This window comes from Bufo gargarizans, chromosome 2, assembly GCF_014858855.1.
Source record: "Bufo gargarizans isolate SCDJY-AF-19 chromosome 2, ASM1485885v1, whole genome shotgun sequence".
In the NCBI taxonomy this organism is placed as follows: Eukaryota; Metazoa; Chordata; class Amphibia; order Anura; family Bufonidae; genus Bufo; species Bufo gargarizans.
Genome location: NC_058081.1, coordinates 391,632,696 through 391,649,362, shown reverse-complemented (window position 1 = coordinate 391,649,362; position 16,667 = coordinate 391,632,696). Strand labels below are relative to the sequence as shown.

The window sequence follows — 16,667 nt, the reverse complement described above, 5'->3', positions numbered from 1 at the left end:
ATGCGTCCTGAAGGTGCCCAGAGGGGCGTTTTTTTCTTCCTAGTGAGCCCAGTACCGCCCCTCTTTCAGTGCCCAGCCCGCCTTCCTTGTATTTTCTAACTGCCGCCCCCAGCCTGCCACAGCCTCCCCTCCCTCTCCTCCCCCTCCCTCACGCCGAACGAAGTCTCGCACAGGCGCAGTACCCACTGAGGGCTGCGCCTGTGCGATCATCAGGAGACTGAGGGCGGCAGCTTCATCTTCGTCACTGGGCATGCGCCGAGCCCAGTGACGTCCGATGCTCGCTCTTCCCTCAGTCAGCAGGGAAGAGCGAGCATCGGACGTCACTGGGCTCGGCGCATGCCCAGTGACGAAGATGAAGCTGCCGCCCTCAGTCTCCTGATGATCGCACAGGCGCAGCCCTCAGTGGGTACTGCGCCTGTGCGAGACTTCGTTCGGCGTGAGGGAGGGGGAGGAGAGGGAGGGGAGGCTGTGGCAGGCTGGGGGCGGCAGTTAGAAAATACAAGGAAGGCGGGCTGGGCACTGAAAGAGGGGCGGTACTGGGCTCACTAGGAAGAAAAAAACGCCCCTCTGGGCACCTTCAGGACGCATTTCCTTATTGATCAAAGTCGTTTTTTGAAGTAACTGCTGGACGGATTTCAAGATAAAACAGCACAGCCTAATCCAGGTAAGCTGTGCTGCATGGCTGCTTTTAAATCGTTTTTTGGCTGAGGGGAGGTGACAGAATCCCTTTAATAAAGCCGGTTTATCTTCAGTCTCCTTGTCTGCTGTACTGTACTTGAATCCTGCTTTGCGGTCTCTCCCTCCTCTGACCGCTACACTACCCTGACTGAAACCTATGTGTGATGTCACAGAAGCATACAAGACAGAAACCCACTTGTGATGTTCCAGGAGCTTACTTGACATAAACTAACTTGTGATGTCACAGCTGACCTAACATATACACAGTTGTGAGGTCACAGCAGAGTATCTGACTAAAACCCAATTACCAATTACCGCAACCTCCTTTAAAAAAAACGCCACCTCCTCCTGCTGATTGACAGGGCCAGCAAGTACTCTCCTCCTCCGGCTGGCCCTGTCTGCAATTGAAATCCCGCGCCTGCACCTCATTCGGCGCAGACGCTCTGAGAGAAGGATGCTCGCTTCCTCAGCACTCCCTCAGTGCGCCTGCGCCGATGACGTCACCTCTAAACCCGAAAGAGAAGACGCCGTCATCGGCGCAGACGCACTGCGGAAGTGCTGAGGAAGCGAGTGTCCTTCTCTCAGAGCGCCTGCGCCGAATGAAGTGCAGGCGCAGGATTTGAATTGCAGACAGGGCCTGCCGGAGGAGGAGAGCACTCGCTGGCCCTGTCAATCAGCAGGAGGAGGGGCGTTTTTTTGAAAGGAGGATGCGGCGGCTACCAGCAAGTAACCGCCCTACTTGCTGGTAGAGAAGTAATTTACATATTATAAAAGTGCCGTTTTAAAAAAAAAACTAGCCAACAAAAATGGGTAAGAGCACTGTATATTGAAAAATTGCAGTATAAGGATTTTAATTAGCCTAAAAAATAAAAAAATAAAATTTTGGGGGGTGACAGAAGCCCTTTAACTGAAACCCATGTAAGATGTCAAAGCAGCTGCCTTGACTAAAACCCACTTGTAATGTCACAGCCTCATATCTGACTGATACCCATATGTGCTGTCACAGCAACACACCTGACTGCAACTCACTTGTGATGTGAAAAGAGAATACCTGACTGCAACCCACTTATGATGTCACAGGAAAATGAATACCTGACTGAAACCCACTTGTGATGTCACAGGAGAATGAATACCTGACTGAAACCCACTTGTGATGTCACAGGAGAATGAATACCTGACTGAAACCCACTTGAGATGTCACAGCATCATACCTGACAGAAATAAAGCTGTGATGTCACAGTGGCTTACCCGACTGTGATATAAGAGTAGCCAGACACCATGAACAGAGAACCCGTGTGCAAGAATATTATATTGGCTCCTTGACTTTTAGCAACTAATTTGATGACAATAGTTTAGTAGCTACAGACAGCCTCATTCATGGCTCTCCAGAAAATCGCTCAGCGCTGCGCCACACATGAATATGACAAAGCCCTGTGCAGATGCTCAAGTTGCAAATATGGTATGTCATCCTCTGTAATGACAGGTTACCACACTGTTTGGAGCTACATTTACCATTTAACCCTTTTGATGCCAGGGGTTTCTTAACATATGTTGCAGAAATTTTATTTTATGAATTTAGGATCTGAGTCATCTAAATTTGGAGAGAAACAAACTTGTTTATTTTCTTGCCAGCAAGGAGACTAACACAGATGAAGGTGTCATCAAAGTGGAGTCTGGCATGAAGATAGAATACCTTCTAGCTGGCAGTGACAGTTATGACCACATTACCATATCAGGCATAAAACATTGGTTACAATATCACATGTAACAGTTTGCAGTCAGGATTAAAGGGGTTTTCTCATCTCAGACAATGGGGGCATATCACTGATCAAAAACGAAACATGTGAAAGCAGCCTAAAGGCCCCTTTATACCGTTCAATTGAGTAGGCGATTGTCAGGAAGTGTTCTTTCCCAACAATCTCCTGCTCATCATTGGGGGAGACAAGTACATTTACATGCAGTGATCTCCTCTACAGTGTGGGTAGAAACTATCGCTAATGCCATCGCTTGTCCTCATATACAGTGTGATTACACAGCACCATCTGCTTCTGGCAAACCATGATCTTTAGTGCTGCACAAAAGATACAACTACCCGATGAATGAGCGTTTCGCTTGTTCATCGGTTAATCAGCGGTGCATTTACATCGCAAGATCATCGCTAGCAAGCGTTACTAGCAATACTCGCTTGTGATAATCTGTTCAATTGTCGGCCAGTGTCACTTTAGGCATACAGCCATAATTTATTACATTGTTACTGTTTAGGCACTCATTTATCATTTGCAGTGGTTTTGCTCTGAGTCTGTCTTTGCTTTGTGAGGTGTGACATGCCCCTGATGAAGCTAAATCTCAATCAGACCTGGGACAGAGGTATACACTAAGGAGGACTAAGATACCACCCTACACTAGCCTTAACCATTGTCTGTATTGTATGGCAGTCGCAATCTGGACTCAGTCTGTGTCCGTAGCAATCTATATTGTATTGGTACTAGCAGTCTGAACTTAACGCGTTTCGGTGTGCTATGTGTTTGACACCTCATCAGGAGCACAATGTGTGCTATGTACAATATGTACTAACCGCCACATATAGCATGCGGTTAGCTAGAGCCTTCAGCGCTATTATGGCTGTGGCACGACATAATAAACTCCACTGAAACACAACTTATATGAAGAAGCTGTCACCATTATAGATGGCCTTGCGGTTCGCCCAGCGGTCGTTTTGTGTCGAACTTTGTGCGTTCGCGATTCGTCAAACATGCGAACATACGGAGATATTCGCGCCCACCATATTCTTTTACATTATGACGAACTTTGACCCATGACACATCCATCAGGTGGCACAGGACAGCTAATTGAGACGTTTCAGCGCATGGACACACCCCCTACCCTATAAATAAACCTGATCTGGCCGCCATTTTACATTCAGTGTTTTGTCAGTGTAGGGAGAGGTTGCTGTGTGGAGCAGGGACAGGCTGTTAGGGACACAAATCACTAGCTAATAGGTTCACAAAAGTCCTTTTAAGGACTGGTATAGGTGTACTATCGATAGGTGTGATACACAGAGGGGTGCCATATACTTATAATATACTTTTATAATGAGTCAAAAACACATAGATCTATATAGTGATCACCTGGAAGTCAGGTAAAGTAATGAAATCAATATTTAGTAGACCCTTCTTTTGCAGAAATTACGCTTCCTGTAGGTTCCAATGAGAGTCTGGATTCTGGTTGAAGGTATTTTGGACCATTCCTCTTTACAAAGCATCTTTAGTTCATTCAGGTTTGATGGCTTCCGAGCATGGACAGCTCTCTTTAAGTCACACCACAGATTTTCAATTATATTCAGGTCTGGGGACTGAGATGGCCATTCCAGAACGTTGTACTTGTTCCTCTGCATAAATGCCTTAGTGGATTTTGAGCAGTGTTTAGGGTCGTTGTCTTGTTGAAAGATCCAGCCCCGGCGCAGCTTCAGCTTTGTCACTGATTCCTGGACATTGGTCTCCAGAATCTACTGATACTGAGTGGAAGCCATGCGTCCCTCAACTTTGACAAGATTCCCAGTCCCTGCACTGGCCACACAGCCCCACAGCATGATGGAACAACCACCATATTTTACTGTAGGTAGCAGGTGTTTTTCTTGGAATGCTGTATTATTTTTCCTCCATGCATAACGCCGCTTGTTATGGCCAAATAACTAAATTTTAGTTTCATCAGTCCACAGCACCTTATTCCAAAATGAAGCTGGCTTGTCCAAATGTGCTTTAGCCCACCTCAAGCGGCACTTTTTGTGCTGTGGGCGGAGAAAAGGCTTCCTCTGCATCACTCTTGCATACAGAATCTCCATGTGTAAAGTGCGCCGAATGGTTGACCGATGCACAGTGACTCCATCTGCAGCAAGATGATGTTGTAGGTCTTTGGTGCTGGTCTGTGGGTTGACTCTGACTGTTCTCACCATTCGTCGCTTCTGTCTATCCGAGATTTTTCTTGGTCTGCCACTTCGAGCCTTAACTGGAACTGAGCCTGTGATCTTCCATTTCCTCATATGTTCCTAACTGTGGAAACAGACAGCGGAAATCTCTGAGACCGCTTTCTGTATCCTTCCCCTAAACCATGATGGTGAACAATCTTTGTCTTCAGGTCATTTGAGAGTTGTTTTGAGACCCCCATGTTGCTACTCTTCAGAGAAAATTAAAAGAGGAGGGAAACTTACAATTGACCCCCCTAAATACTCTTTCTCATAATTGGATTCACCTGTGTATGTAGGTCAGGGGTCACTGAGCTTACCAAGCCAATTTGAGTTCCAATAATTAGTTCTAAAGGTTTTGGAATCAATAAAATGACAACAGTGCCCAAATGTATGCACCTGCTTAATTTTGTTTAAACAATTATAGCACACTTTGTGTAAATCCAATAAACTTCATTTCACTTCTCAAATATCACTGTGTGTGTCTCATATATGATATATTTAACTGACATTTTTTATCGTAACAAACAACGATTTATACAGGAAAATCATGACGATTAAACTTTCGCATCCCACTGTATGTAGTGCAGTCAGTCTACCGTGTTATGTGCCACTTGTGCAGGGGGTGGGAGACTAGGGGCCCACCTTGCTCAGGGGCCCACCGGGGGATTCCCCTGTACCCCTGTGGGCCAGTCCGAGCCTGCTGCCAGCACTTTCTGATTTGGTATCTCTACATTCCCATTATTCTCCTCCTCTCCCTGTGGGCCAGGGTACGTACATAAGCATCCCAGGTGGAGCTTCTGATACATGTTACTAGGCCTCAGTGTACATCCATCTACATGCATGTGTGTGTCCATGTATTTAAAGTACTATACCAGCAAGTGCAGCGATATTTTGTTCTTTTTACATCAGCCATTGTGACTATCCTGCAAAAAAGATGTCAAAAATAGACTCAACCTCTCAGGATAGGTTTTTGGGGCCCAACAGGGGCAGCCACAGTGCCTCATACATGCCAGACATACACTGTTCTATTTAAAGGGAATCTGCTAGCAGTTTTGACCACATTAAAAGGGTTTTGCCCGGCTAATAATATTGATATCCTATCCTCAGTGTTACTTCAGCAGCCCGCGCCCGCCACTGCTCCACTACATCGGTCTGCTTGCTTCAGTCCATACCGGTAGGGTAAGTGTACTCCAGGCTAGTGACAGTGCGGGACGCGGCACCGAGGCCTTGGAGCTCCGTTTTCCCTCCACAAACAAACCCGTATATATTGATGACAAGCTATACCACAAATAAAACACAAGTCTGATACATACGTCTTACGGCTTGGAATGCTACAATATTGAAGTTCTTGAGACACTGTAAAAGAATCATTACGTTATTTCTCTTTATCAGTGTTCTCATTTTTTACCACGGTTCTCATCCTACAACATGGACTATGATAATTGATTAAAGCCTACCACTTACAGCACAGTTATATATGTTTATCTGCCTACTTGAGGTATATTGCATATTGGAACTGTCTTTTACTGCAATACCTACTAACCATAGGACTGCCTAACACCATACTTTGGGAGACCTCTCCTATATATTCATATATTTTTCTATTTTTTATTTTGCATTTTTCCATACATTGGGGGCCTAATCGGCACGATTTAGCATGGCTTTTATCTATATGCTAAACCAGTTTTATGCATTTTTAATATTGTCTATCATCAATTTATGCTTTATCTACAATAAATTAGTATATTCTAACATATACCTCAGTTCCTCAGTATTATTCCACATAGAGAGTGCCTGCTAGACCTTTTGCTCATTTCAATTCACACCATTGGATAGGGTGATCCATTTAGCAGTTCTGCACCTCACAGTGGAGCCACCTTTTCTATTTTTGTATCCTACAAAAAAAATAAAAAATAGACTCAACCTCTCAGGATAGACTTTTGGGGCCCAACAGGGGCAGCCACCGTGCCTCATACATGCCAGACATACACTGTTCTATACAAAGGGAATCTGCTAACAGTTTTGACCACATTAAAAGTGTTTTGCCCGGCTAATAATATTGATATCCTATCCTCAGTGTTACTTCAGCAGCCCGCGCCCACCACTGCACCGCTACATCGGGAGGGCACAGGCACCACCTCACTCACCCTGTAATATTATTGTAGGTAGATGGCGACAAGAGCACTAAAACAGGTGGTAAAACTTAAAGGAGTTATCCAACCTCTATAATGACCCCCCACACACACACTGCTCTATTGTGAGGGGGCAAAACTATAGTAAGGAGGGACTAACAGGGCAACACTAAGGAGTCATTCCTACAGTGAGGGAGGCATAACTACTGGGTGGGGGCGCTATGAGAGCATTTAACTATGAAAGGGGCACTAAAGGGGCACTGTACTGTGTGGGGCACTTAGGGGGAATTCTAGTGTGAAGAGGTACTAATGGGGCATTACTACTGTATGGGGAGCACTCTATTGTGTGGGGCACTTAGGGGAAATTCTACTGTGAAGAAGTACTAATGGGGCATTACTACTGTATGGGGAGCACTCTATTGTGTGGGGCACTTAGGGGGAATTCTAGTGTGAAGAGGTACTAATGGGGCATTACTACTGTATGGGGAGCACTCTATTGTGTGGGGCACTTAGGGGGAATTCTAGTGTGAAGAGGTACTAATGGGGCATTACTACTGTATGGGGAGCACTCTATTGTGTGGGGCACTTAGGGGGAATTCTAGTGTGAAGAAGTACTAATGGGGCATTACTACTGTATGGGGAGCACTCTATTGTGTGGGGCACTTAGGGGGAATTCTAGTGTGAAGAGGTACTAATGGGGCATTACTACTGTATGGGGAGCACTCTATTGTGTGGGGCACTTAGGGGGAATTCTAGTGTGAAGAAGTACTAATGGGGCATTACTACTGTATGGGGAGCACTCTATTGTGTGGGGCACTTAGGGGGAATTCTAGTGTGAAGAAGTACTAATGGGCATTACTACTGTATGGGGAGCACTCTATTGTGTGGGGCACTTAGGTGGAATTCTACTGTGAAGTACTAATGGGGCATTACTACTGTATGGGGAGCACTCTATTGTGTGGGGCACTTAGGGGGAATTCTAGTGTGAAGAAGTACTAATGGGCATTACTACTGTATGGGGAGCACTCTATTGTGTGGGGCACTTAGGGGGAATTCTAGTGTGAAGAAGTACTAATGGGGCATTACTACTGTATGGGGAGCACTCTATTGTGTGGGGCACTTAGGTGGAATTCTACTGTGAAGAAGTACTAATGGGGCATTACTACTGTATGGGGAGCACTCTATTGTGTGGGGCACTTAGGGGGAATTGTAGCGTGAATAGGTACTAATGGGGCATTACTACTGTATGGGAAGCACTCTATTGTGTGGGGCACTTAGGTGGAATTCTACTGTGAAGAAGTACTAATGGGGCATTACTACTGTATGGGGAGCACTTTATTGTGTGGGGCACTTAGGTGGAATTCTACTGTGAAGAGGTACTAATAGGGAATTACTACTGTGTGGGGAGCATTTTATTGTGAAAGAACCACTAAGGGGGAATAACTACTGTTCAGTGGTACTTCAGGGGCAATACAAATTTTTGGGGGCACTCATGAAATGTCTGTATTAGACCAACCAATGTGTTAAACCTGCCCTGACTATAGTGCATATGACAAGGGAGGACATTGGTAGGTGGCACGCACTAGTGTATGGCACCAGGATGCCACTGGCTAGTAGAGGGTGCTGTGTGCCTTTCTTCCAGCACACAGCGCCGCTCATTACACGGAGGGAGGCGTGGTTACCTAATAGGCCAGCCAATCACTGCGCGCCACTCCGCCCCCTGCTGCCATATCAGGAACGCCCGGGGCGCTCCTCCAGAAAGTTGGCGGCGGCGCCCGTTATGCCGAGCAGTGTTTATTGGGGGCTGTGTACTTATTATTCGGGTCCTCATGACACCCTGTCACATTGAAGTCCGGCATGGACGACGTCATAGTAATAAGCCTTTCGGATGAGTCAGAAGAGGACGAGCAACCATGGAAGAGAAAAAAAAGTCGCAGACAGAGGGGGAAGCGCCCTCGAAACGCCTCACCTTCACAGGTAGGTATCACATGGACGGGATGGAATTCCCCCAGTCACGTGACAGGAGGCAGGCTACAATATACGGGTGTCGGAGAGAGGTAGGTGACAGAGGTGTTTGGTGTGCTCGGCTGATGGTAATAGGGCGCTGTTTTCTGAGAAGTGAAAGTGAAACTTCAGGAGCTGGCCAAAATGGAGCACGTGACACTTTTATAACTAAACATGAAGTGGCGCAGACTGTATCTGGTGCGTGAGCTGTATGTGCCGCAGGGGCTACATGCTGAGAGGGGGCGTGGCTTAACCGGGGGTGTTTGACACATGCTTGGATCAGAATGCGACTTATTTTTTGTAATGTTTTCTTATATATTTTTTTTTTTTTTTATATAATTTTTTTAAATATATATTAGACAATCTTGCTGTGTCCTTTTGTGAACAGATGTAATGAACGAACTGTTGTGGAGAATCAAGTAACCATAAAACCAGGAAAATCCCATCCCCTTCAACCATTTAACTGCTGGCCCCAATCCGTGCGGCCCTATGCAGAAGCCCAGTTTGCCCTGGATTGTTATATAAAGTTCAGATGACTTATGTCTCTAGTCAGTGATGGAAATCCTCACCTGTCAGGTGGCTACTAGCGTTTCTAGTGATTATTACAGCAGTGTGTAACGGATATCACTAGACAAGCGCTGCGCAGGTTTTATGCTCAAAGATCCAGGATCGGCAGGAGGGGGTGTGACGTGGAGACTATAGAGGCCAGCGGGGGACCTGATTACATGCACAGAAGTCCATGTTAGAGGATAAGCCTGGAGCTTCTGTGCCGATGCCATCGGAAAGGGACAGAACAGTGAAGCATGCAGCATCTTCTTGTTTGCCACAATCCAGCATGTGGCGTCCATTTCTGTCATTTGATGGAGATACCACTTCCATTATTTTAATTGTTCTCCTTCTATAGTGCATAGTTTTGTGATGTTAATTACTCTTTTGTAATTAACATTATTTCGGCCTTTATTCTTATATTTTCTTAGGGAAAATTCCCCTATTTAAGGGGTTGTCTGGGTTGAGAGCTGAACACTGACATAAGCTCCCCATTACCATGTCTGAGTGAAGCCTTTCTAGCTCCCAAGCGCCCCTCTGCATAGTGCAGGACAAGAACGCTTTGTTTACAGTCAGTGATGTACCCAGCTTTTTCTCGGTGTGCTAGGTGGAGGCTTTTGCCTAGAGGTGATCCTAGTGATGTCACTGGCACTAATGGGTGGTCTTTAGCGCTGCCATAGCCTGTAAAACAGCCTAGGGCAGTGCTAAAGACCGCCCACTTGTGTCGGTGACGTCACCAGGATCACCGCTAGGCAGAAGCCTCTGCCTAGCACACCCATGAGAAGCCCAGTACGTCACCAGTGATAGAGAGCCCTTCCGAGTGCGATGCTGGTTAGTCTCTGATTTTATATTCTGCTCTTGGGTTTTTACGCCCCAGGTGCATTATCTTGCACTTATCAACATTACATTTTAGTTGCCAGATTTTTGACCTTTCCTCTAGTTTTCCTAAATCCTCTTCCATTTGGTGTATCCCTCCAGGAACATCAACCCTGTTACATATCTTTGTCATCGGCAAAAAGATTTGTAACAGGGTTATGTTCCTGGAGGGATACACCAAATGGAAAAGGATTTAGGAAAACTAGAGGAATGGTCAAAAATCTGCAACTAAAATGTAATGTTGATAAGTGCAAGATAATGCACCTGGGACGTAAAAACCCAAGAGCAGAAAATAAAATCAGTGATACAGTCCTAACCTTAGTATCTGAGGAAAGGGATTTAGGAGTCATTATTTCAGAAGACTTAAAGGTAGGCAGACAATGTCATAGAGCAGCAGGAAATGCTAGCAGAATGCTTGGATGTATAGGGAGAGGTATAAGCAGTAGAAAGAGTGAAGTGCTTATGCCGCTGTACAGATCACTAGTGAGACCTCACTTGGAGTATTGTGCGCAGTACTGGAGGCCATATCTCCAGAAGGATATAGATACTCTAGAGAGAGTTCAGAGAAGAGCTACTAAACTAGTACATGGATTGCAAGATAAAACCTACCAGGAAAGATTAAAGGACCTTAACATGTATAGCCTGGAAGAAAGACGAGACAGAGGAGATATGATAGAAACCTTTAAATACATAAAGGGAATCAACAAGGTGAGAGGAGAGAATATTTAAAAGAAAAACTGCTACAAGAGGACATGGTTTTAAATTAGAGGGGCAGAGGTTTAACCCCCTTAAGGGCCCTATTTCACCTTCTGAATTTGGCCATTTTTTGCAAATCTGACCAGTGTCACTTTAAGTGCTGACAACTTTAAAACGCTTTTACTTACCCAGGCTGTTCTGAGATTTGTTTTTTCGTCACATATTGTACTTCATGACACTGCTAAAATTGGGTCAAAAAAGTAAAAAAAAATTTGCACAAAAAAATACAAAATTTACCAAAAATTTCGAAAAATTTGCAAATTTCAAAGTTTCAGTTTCTCTACTTCTGTAATACATAGTAAAACCCCCAAAATTGTGATGACTTTACATTCCCCATATGTCTACTTCATGTTTGTATTATTTTGGAATGTCATTTTATTTTTTTTTGGGATGTTGCATAGCTTAGAAGTTTAGAAGCAAATTTTTAGAATTTTTTTTCAGAAATTTTCCAAATCCCACTTTTTATGGACCAGTCCAGGTCTGAAGTCACTTTGTGAGGCTTGCGTAATAGAAACCACCCAAAAATGACCCAATTTTAGAAACTACACCCCCTCAAGGTATTTCAAACTGTTTTGACAAACTTTTAACCCTTTAGGTCTTCCACAAGACTTCATGGCATTTTTGGAAAATTTCCCAATATAGTCCATTTTTTCCAGGAACAAAGCAAGGGTTAACTGCCAAACAAAACTCAATATGGGTTGCCCTGATTCTGTAGTTTGCAGAAACGCCCCATATGTGGTCCTAAACTACTGTTTGGCCAAACGGGAGGACATAGGAGGGGAACGCCATATGGTTTTTGCAAGGCAGATTTTGCTGGACTGGTTTTGTTTACACCATGTCCCATTTCAAGCCCCCCGTTGCACCCCTAGAATAGAAATTCCAAAAAAGTGACTCCATCTAAGAAAGTACACCCCTCAAGGTATTCAAAACTGGGTTTACAAACTTTGTTAAACCTTTAGGTGTTCCACAAGAGTTAATGGCAGATGGAAACAATTTAGGAATTTCTATTTCTTGGAAAATTTTCTGTTTTTAACCCTTTATTACTGGAAAAAACAGTAAATTTAGATAGTGTTTGAATCTCCTGCCTCTCTCCCTGCACCAATCAGCACCACGGCCAGCGCCGCCTCTCCCAAATGCTCAGACTTTGATTGTTGGTGTGTAATCACACCACCGATCAGTCTTTTTCCGGTTCATCGGGTCATCGAATGGACCGGAAACGCAGCAAACCGCAGGTCTGAATTGACCTGTGGTTTGTTGCGATCGCCCCCCCCCCCTTCCCCGGAGTTGTGACAGGATGCCTGCAGAATGATTTCAGTGGACATCCTGTTGCGATTAACCCATGCCGCAATCGTGATTTCAAGTTGGGATGTAACTGTATGTCCTGAGTCCCTAAAGGGTTTAAAAGTAATATCGGGAAGTATTACTTTACTGAGAGAGTAGTGGATGCACGGAATAGCCTTCCTGCAGAAGTGGTAGCTGCAAATACAGTGGAGGAGTTTAAGCATGCATGGGATAGGTATAAGGCCATCCTTCATATAAGATGGGGCCAGGGGCTATTCATGGTATTCATTATATTGGGCAGACTAGATGGGCCAAATGATTCTTATCTGCCAACACATTCTATGTTTCTATGTCTCCCGTACAGAAGGTACTGACTTTCACACAATTTAATAGAGAATGGTGTAACTAGAAAATTTCTAAATCGCTACATAAAAAAAAATTTGAAACAAAAAAATAAAATGTCGGCATCAACCTCATCTGTTCTGTGATCTCCGGAGCTGAAAGCAAACATAGTGGGAAGGAATGCCACAACAGTACACTGCTGGCAGGCTTCATGGAAGGGAGGCGCCCCCTGCTTAAAAGTGCCCTCCTCCATCTTCCTCTTCGGTGTCTTCCTGTCTCTTCCAGGTGAGGAGAGGGGCGTCTGCAGTGCAGTCACTGGGGACTTTCCTTAAGTGGGTCTCTTTTATATGCATGTTATGTTCTAGGTCACTTAATTTCTGAGCGCAATTGGAGGGGGAGGAACAGGAGCAACTGGAGTCTAATGGAGTCCCTCAAGTCTAGCTGTCTGAGTGGGTTATGTTACCTGAGCGGTAGTCCCAGAGACTGCCTGCTGGTTTGGAGGTTTTTATTGCGGGTTCTCATCGCTAATTGGCCAGAATTCTGGCATGTAGGTTAAGGCGGAAGTCTTCCTCTGACCCAGGAACAGGTGCTCTATATTTCGGCAGCATGCATCCTGTGGTCACGATGTCGAAACTGGGCATGGGTGTAGCAGTGAGTGTAATGGGCATTCAGGACTGTGGCTAATGTGTATTCCCTTCTCCCTCCATAAGGATGTCAGTAAGACCTAAGGCAGCACAAACATCTTAATCTACTAGATGTGGAATTATATCATCCAAAAATTCCATTACAAAGATATGTAAATAATGTACAGCTTTGGCAGAAACCTCTTCCTGTGCATGTCAGCCTTCTACGTCTAGAAGAGGTACTCCTACGCCTTCCTTTTCTTCCTCAATGGGATTCTGAAATTGAAAATATTGGGAATAATTTCGGATATTTTCTGAGGATTCTTTATTTTTGTCTGGATAATTATTGAAGGCTGTCTGAGCAACAGTGGCAATTAGAAAATGTTAAAATTAAAGGGACAGTCCATGAACAAATACAGTGGACTGGTGCGGTTTTCCAGTACATAAGTTACATTGCTTAATAAAACGTGAATGTAGAGAAACTTTTCTATCTGGATTTCTTCATCCATGCGGCGTAGATTACCCTTTGAGGGTGAGAAAAACATAACAGATTGTCCTAAAGTTGACATCATTTATGCAAACTGGAGAAAGAATTCCTTGCCTTTTAAAGACATGATCCTTACAGCACTCTATGGATAAATAGGTTTATTCCGGTCTTTAAAAAAACATGGGAAAACCACAACAACTCTTTAGAGGCTTATTCAGCATGATCAACCCTATTAAACCAGGCTTCTGCCTGGTAGGGCTCATTGTGCTGATTTTAAAGGATACTATTCTTTTGTCTGTATGTCAAACAGCTGCTGTTTGTATTCATGTGCAAATGAGCAAGTTGGAGCACTAAAGGGTGGGGCTGAATCCTTGAAGCACTTCTGTAACACCCCCTGCTTACTATACAAAATATATTTTCCAGGACGTCCCCCATGACACAACATGGGAGGTTGTCCTTGTAGGTCTCTGTAGGGTCAGGAAGCAAGAGTTTTTAAAAGGCCTCTCTAGGGCTGCAACGAGTACTCAAATAGAGTAATTCGACATACATCGATGCAAATTTTTTGCACCGAAGATTAGTTTGTCACGTGACCACGGAGCAGGAGTGTTGTGCTTGCTATTACTCCCGCTCAGAATACTTGCCTTTCCAGCAGGGGGCCTCCGGACACTTCACAGCACATCCATGGTCCTGCACTGCACTGACCTCCTGATGTGCGCACACTGTGATGTCAGGCGCAGAACGATGGAGTGTTAGCTGCGCCCCTGCTGGAAAGGTTAGTTGGTGCGACTAAGGCCGGGCACCTGGAGTGCACAGCGTCATAGCAATCAATGATACTGTGCACTCCGGGGGGGGAGGGGGGGGTTCTGAAGACACGGAGGTGGGCTGATGGCACTGGGGGAACTGATGCACTTGGGCTGATCGCACAGTATAAAAAAAATCTATTCATTTTTTTTCTTAGATGACACGATTCATCGTAAAAAATAGAGTATTCTATTTCTATTATAATCGTTTACTGCAGCGGTTATGAAATGAGTGAATGTATACGGCATGTAGGGAAAAAACTGGTGTCCCTAGTGCAGTGGAAATGGTGACATGTATATTTGTCGAAGTGTAATTGTGGGGAAGTGTGTAGGACATAACCGCAGTCCATCTAAGACACACTGGAGCACACAATTTTATGCAGAATTTATTAGACACTACTGGGTCCAAAAGTGGCCTTCTACGCGTATCATTGAACACCTATTGACTTTCTTTGCTTTTAACCAACTACAGTTGAAACTGACATTTGCATTTTATTCCTCTCTGCAAACTGCAGTTCTTATTATTTTACGTGTATATGTGTGTGTGTGTGTATATCTATCTATCTATCTTTAGCCCCCCCCCCCCGAGCGGCACGGCAGGAGGATACCCCGCCTCCCCAGAGACCCAGAGACAGGAAACAACATGGAGATCTTTAAATACTCCCCTCCCCTTACCTGCTCCAGTTGTTTCCTGTCCCTCTGGGACAAGCGTGGAGTTCCACTGGTGGGAGTTTCTTTCGGGTTTCCCATCAGTAAATCGCCGGCAGGTTGAATAGGGGGGCAGGATCGCGGGACTGCGGTGCGGTTCTCCCTGTCTCCCAGACACAAGTCCTCCGGTGGAGGCAGCCCCAGGCAGCGCTTCCTTGCTGAAATCGCGAGAGGAAGCAGCAGGATCGCGGGTCACGTGAGCGCAAGCTCACAGGCGCTGAAGTAAGACGTCACTTCCCCTGAAAATTCTAAAAAAGCGGTGGGAATCGGCAGCATCCTGAGCAGCCTGCATCATGTCGGCATCAGGAGAGGACGCAATGCGCAGACCCTCGGATCCTTCCAAGACCGGCAGCCCGGTAAGCTACTCTCCTCTGGGGGAAATTATAAATGCCTGTGTCACTGAGGGGTTAAAATTCTTACTTTCTTCCACACTGGATAAGGGACTGTACCTCTCCCTTTTCTTAACAGACAGCCCCTTTGTTTATTTAAACAAAAATTCTGACTTATATCTATAGGTCAGGGAAGCTCAGAAGTCCAGAGTCTCAGCGAGTCAAAAAAATGTTCCATTTGTAAAAAAGCCTTACCGTCAGGTTATAAGAAATCCCTTTGTTCAAAATGTTTGGAGAAAATTGTCGGAAGAGTCCCCCTCCTTGTTGGACAATATTAGAAATATTATTAAGGAGGAAGTAAGCAGCGCTGTGGATCAAAGACTAGCTGCCACGTCCCAGAAGCCTTCTACTTCTATGACCGAGATGCCTGCTACTGTAGAGTCGGAATATCAGGAAGAGGATTTTGATGAAGGGGAGCTCCCCCCAGAGTCTGAACCTCTTTCCTCTGAAGACGAGTCCGGGAAGCCTTTGTTCCATTGAGGACACAGAATAATTATTGAAGACCATTAGAGCAACCCTAAACCTGGAGGAGTCTAAATGGTCCAAAACAATACAGGATTTAATGTTTAAGGGCTTGGGAGAAAAAAGAAAGGGGGTGTTTCCCCTCCAGTCTAATATTAAAATAATTAATAAAGAATGGACCGATTTGGAAAAGAGTGTATCTAGGGTTCTAAAAAGAAAATATCCCTTTGCAGAGGAAGATACATCCTCTTGGGACAAATGTCCTAAAGTGGATGCCCCCATAGCAAAGATTACAAAAAAGTCAGCTTTACCCTTTGAGGATTTGGGTCTCCTAAAGCAGTGTTTCCCAACCAGTGTGCCTCCAGCTGTTGCAAAACTACAACTCCCAGCATGTCTGCACAGCCAAAGGCTGTCCAGGCATGCTGGGAGTTGTAGTTTTGCAACAGCTAGAGGCACACTGGTTGGGAAACACTGTCCTAAAGGACCCAATGGATAAGAGAAGCGAGGCCCTACTAAAAAGTCATGGGGGGCTTCCATGTCCATCCTTAGACTTAGTGTAGCCTCAGTCATGGACCTGGCTGTATAGGTTATCTGGTTAAACCAACTAGAGGAACACCTA

The 16,667-nt window shown here is 45.0% G+C and overlaps 1 protein-coding gene across 2 annotated transcripts in view; it reads left to right on the top strand.

The window, feature by feature from the left end:
• The first annotated feature begins 8,521 nt into the window (after window positions 1–8,521).
• Window positions 8,522–16,667, top strand: part of SIMC1 (SUMO interacting motifs containing 1) — a 63,646-nt gene continuing 55,500 nt past the window's right edge. For both annotated transcript variants that reach the window (XM_044280813.1, XM_044280812.1), the window contains exon 1: window positions 8,522–8,751. In XM_044280813.1, the coding sequence (XP_044136748.1) occupies window positions 8,632–8,751 (120 nt within the window). In that variant the 5' untranslated portion in view covers window positions 8,522–8,631. The remainder of the gene's footprint in view (window positions 8,752–16,667) is intronic.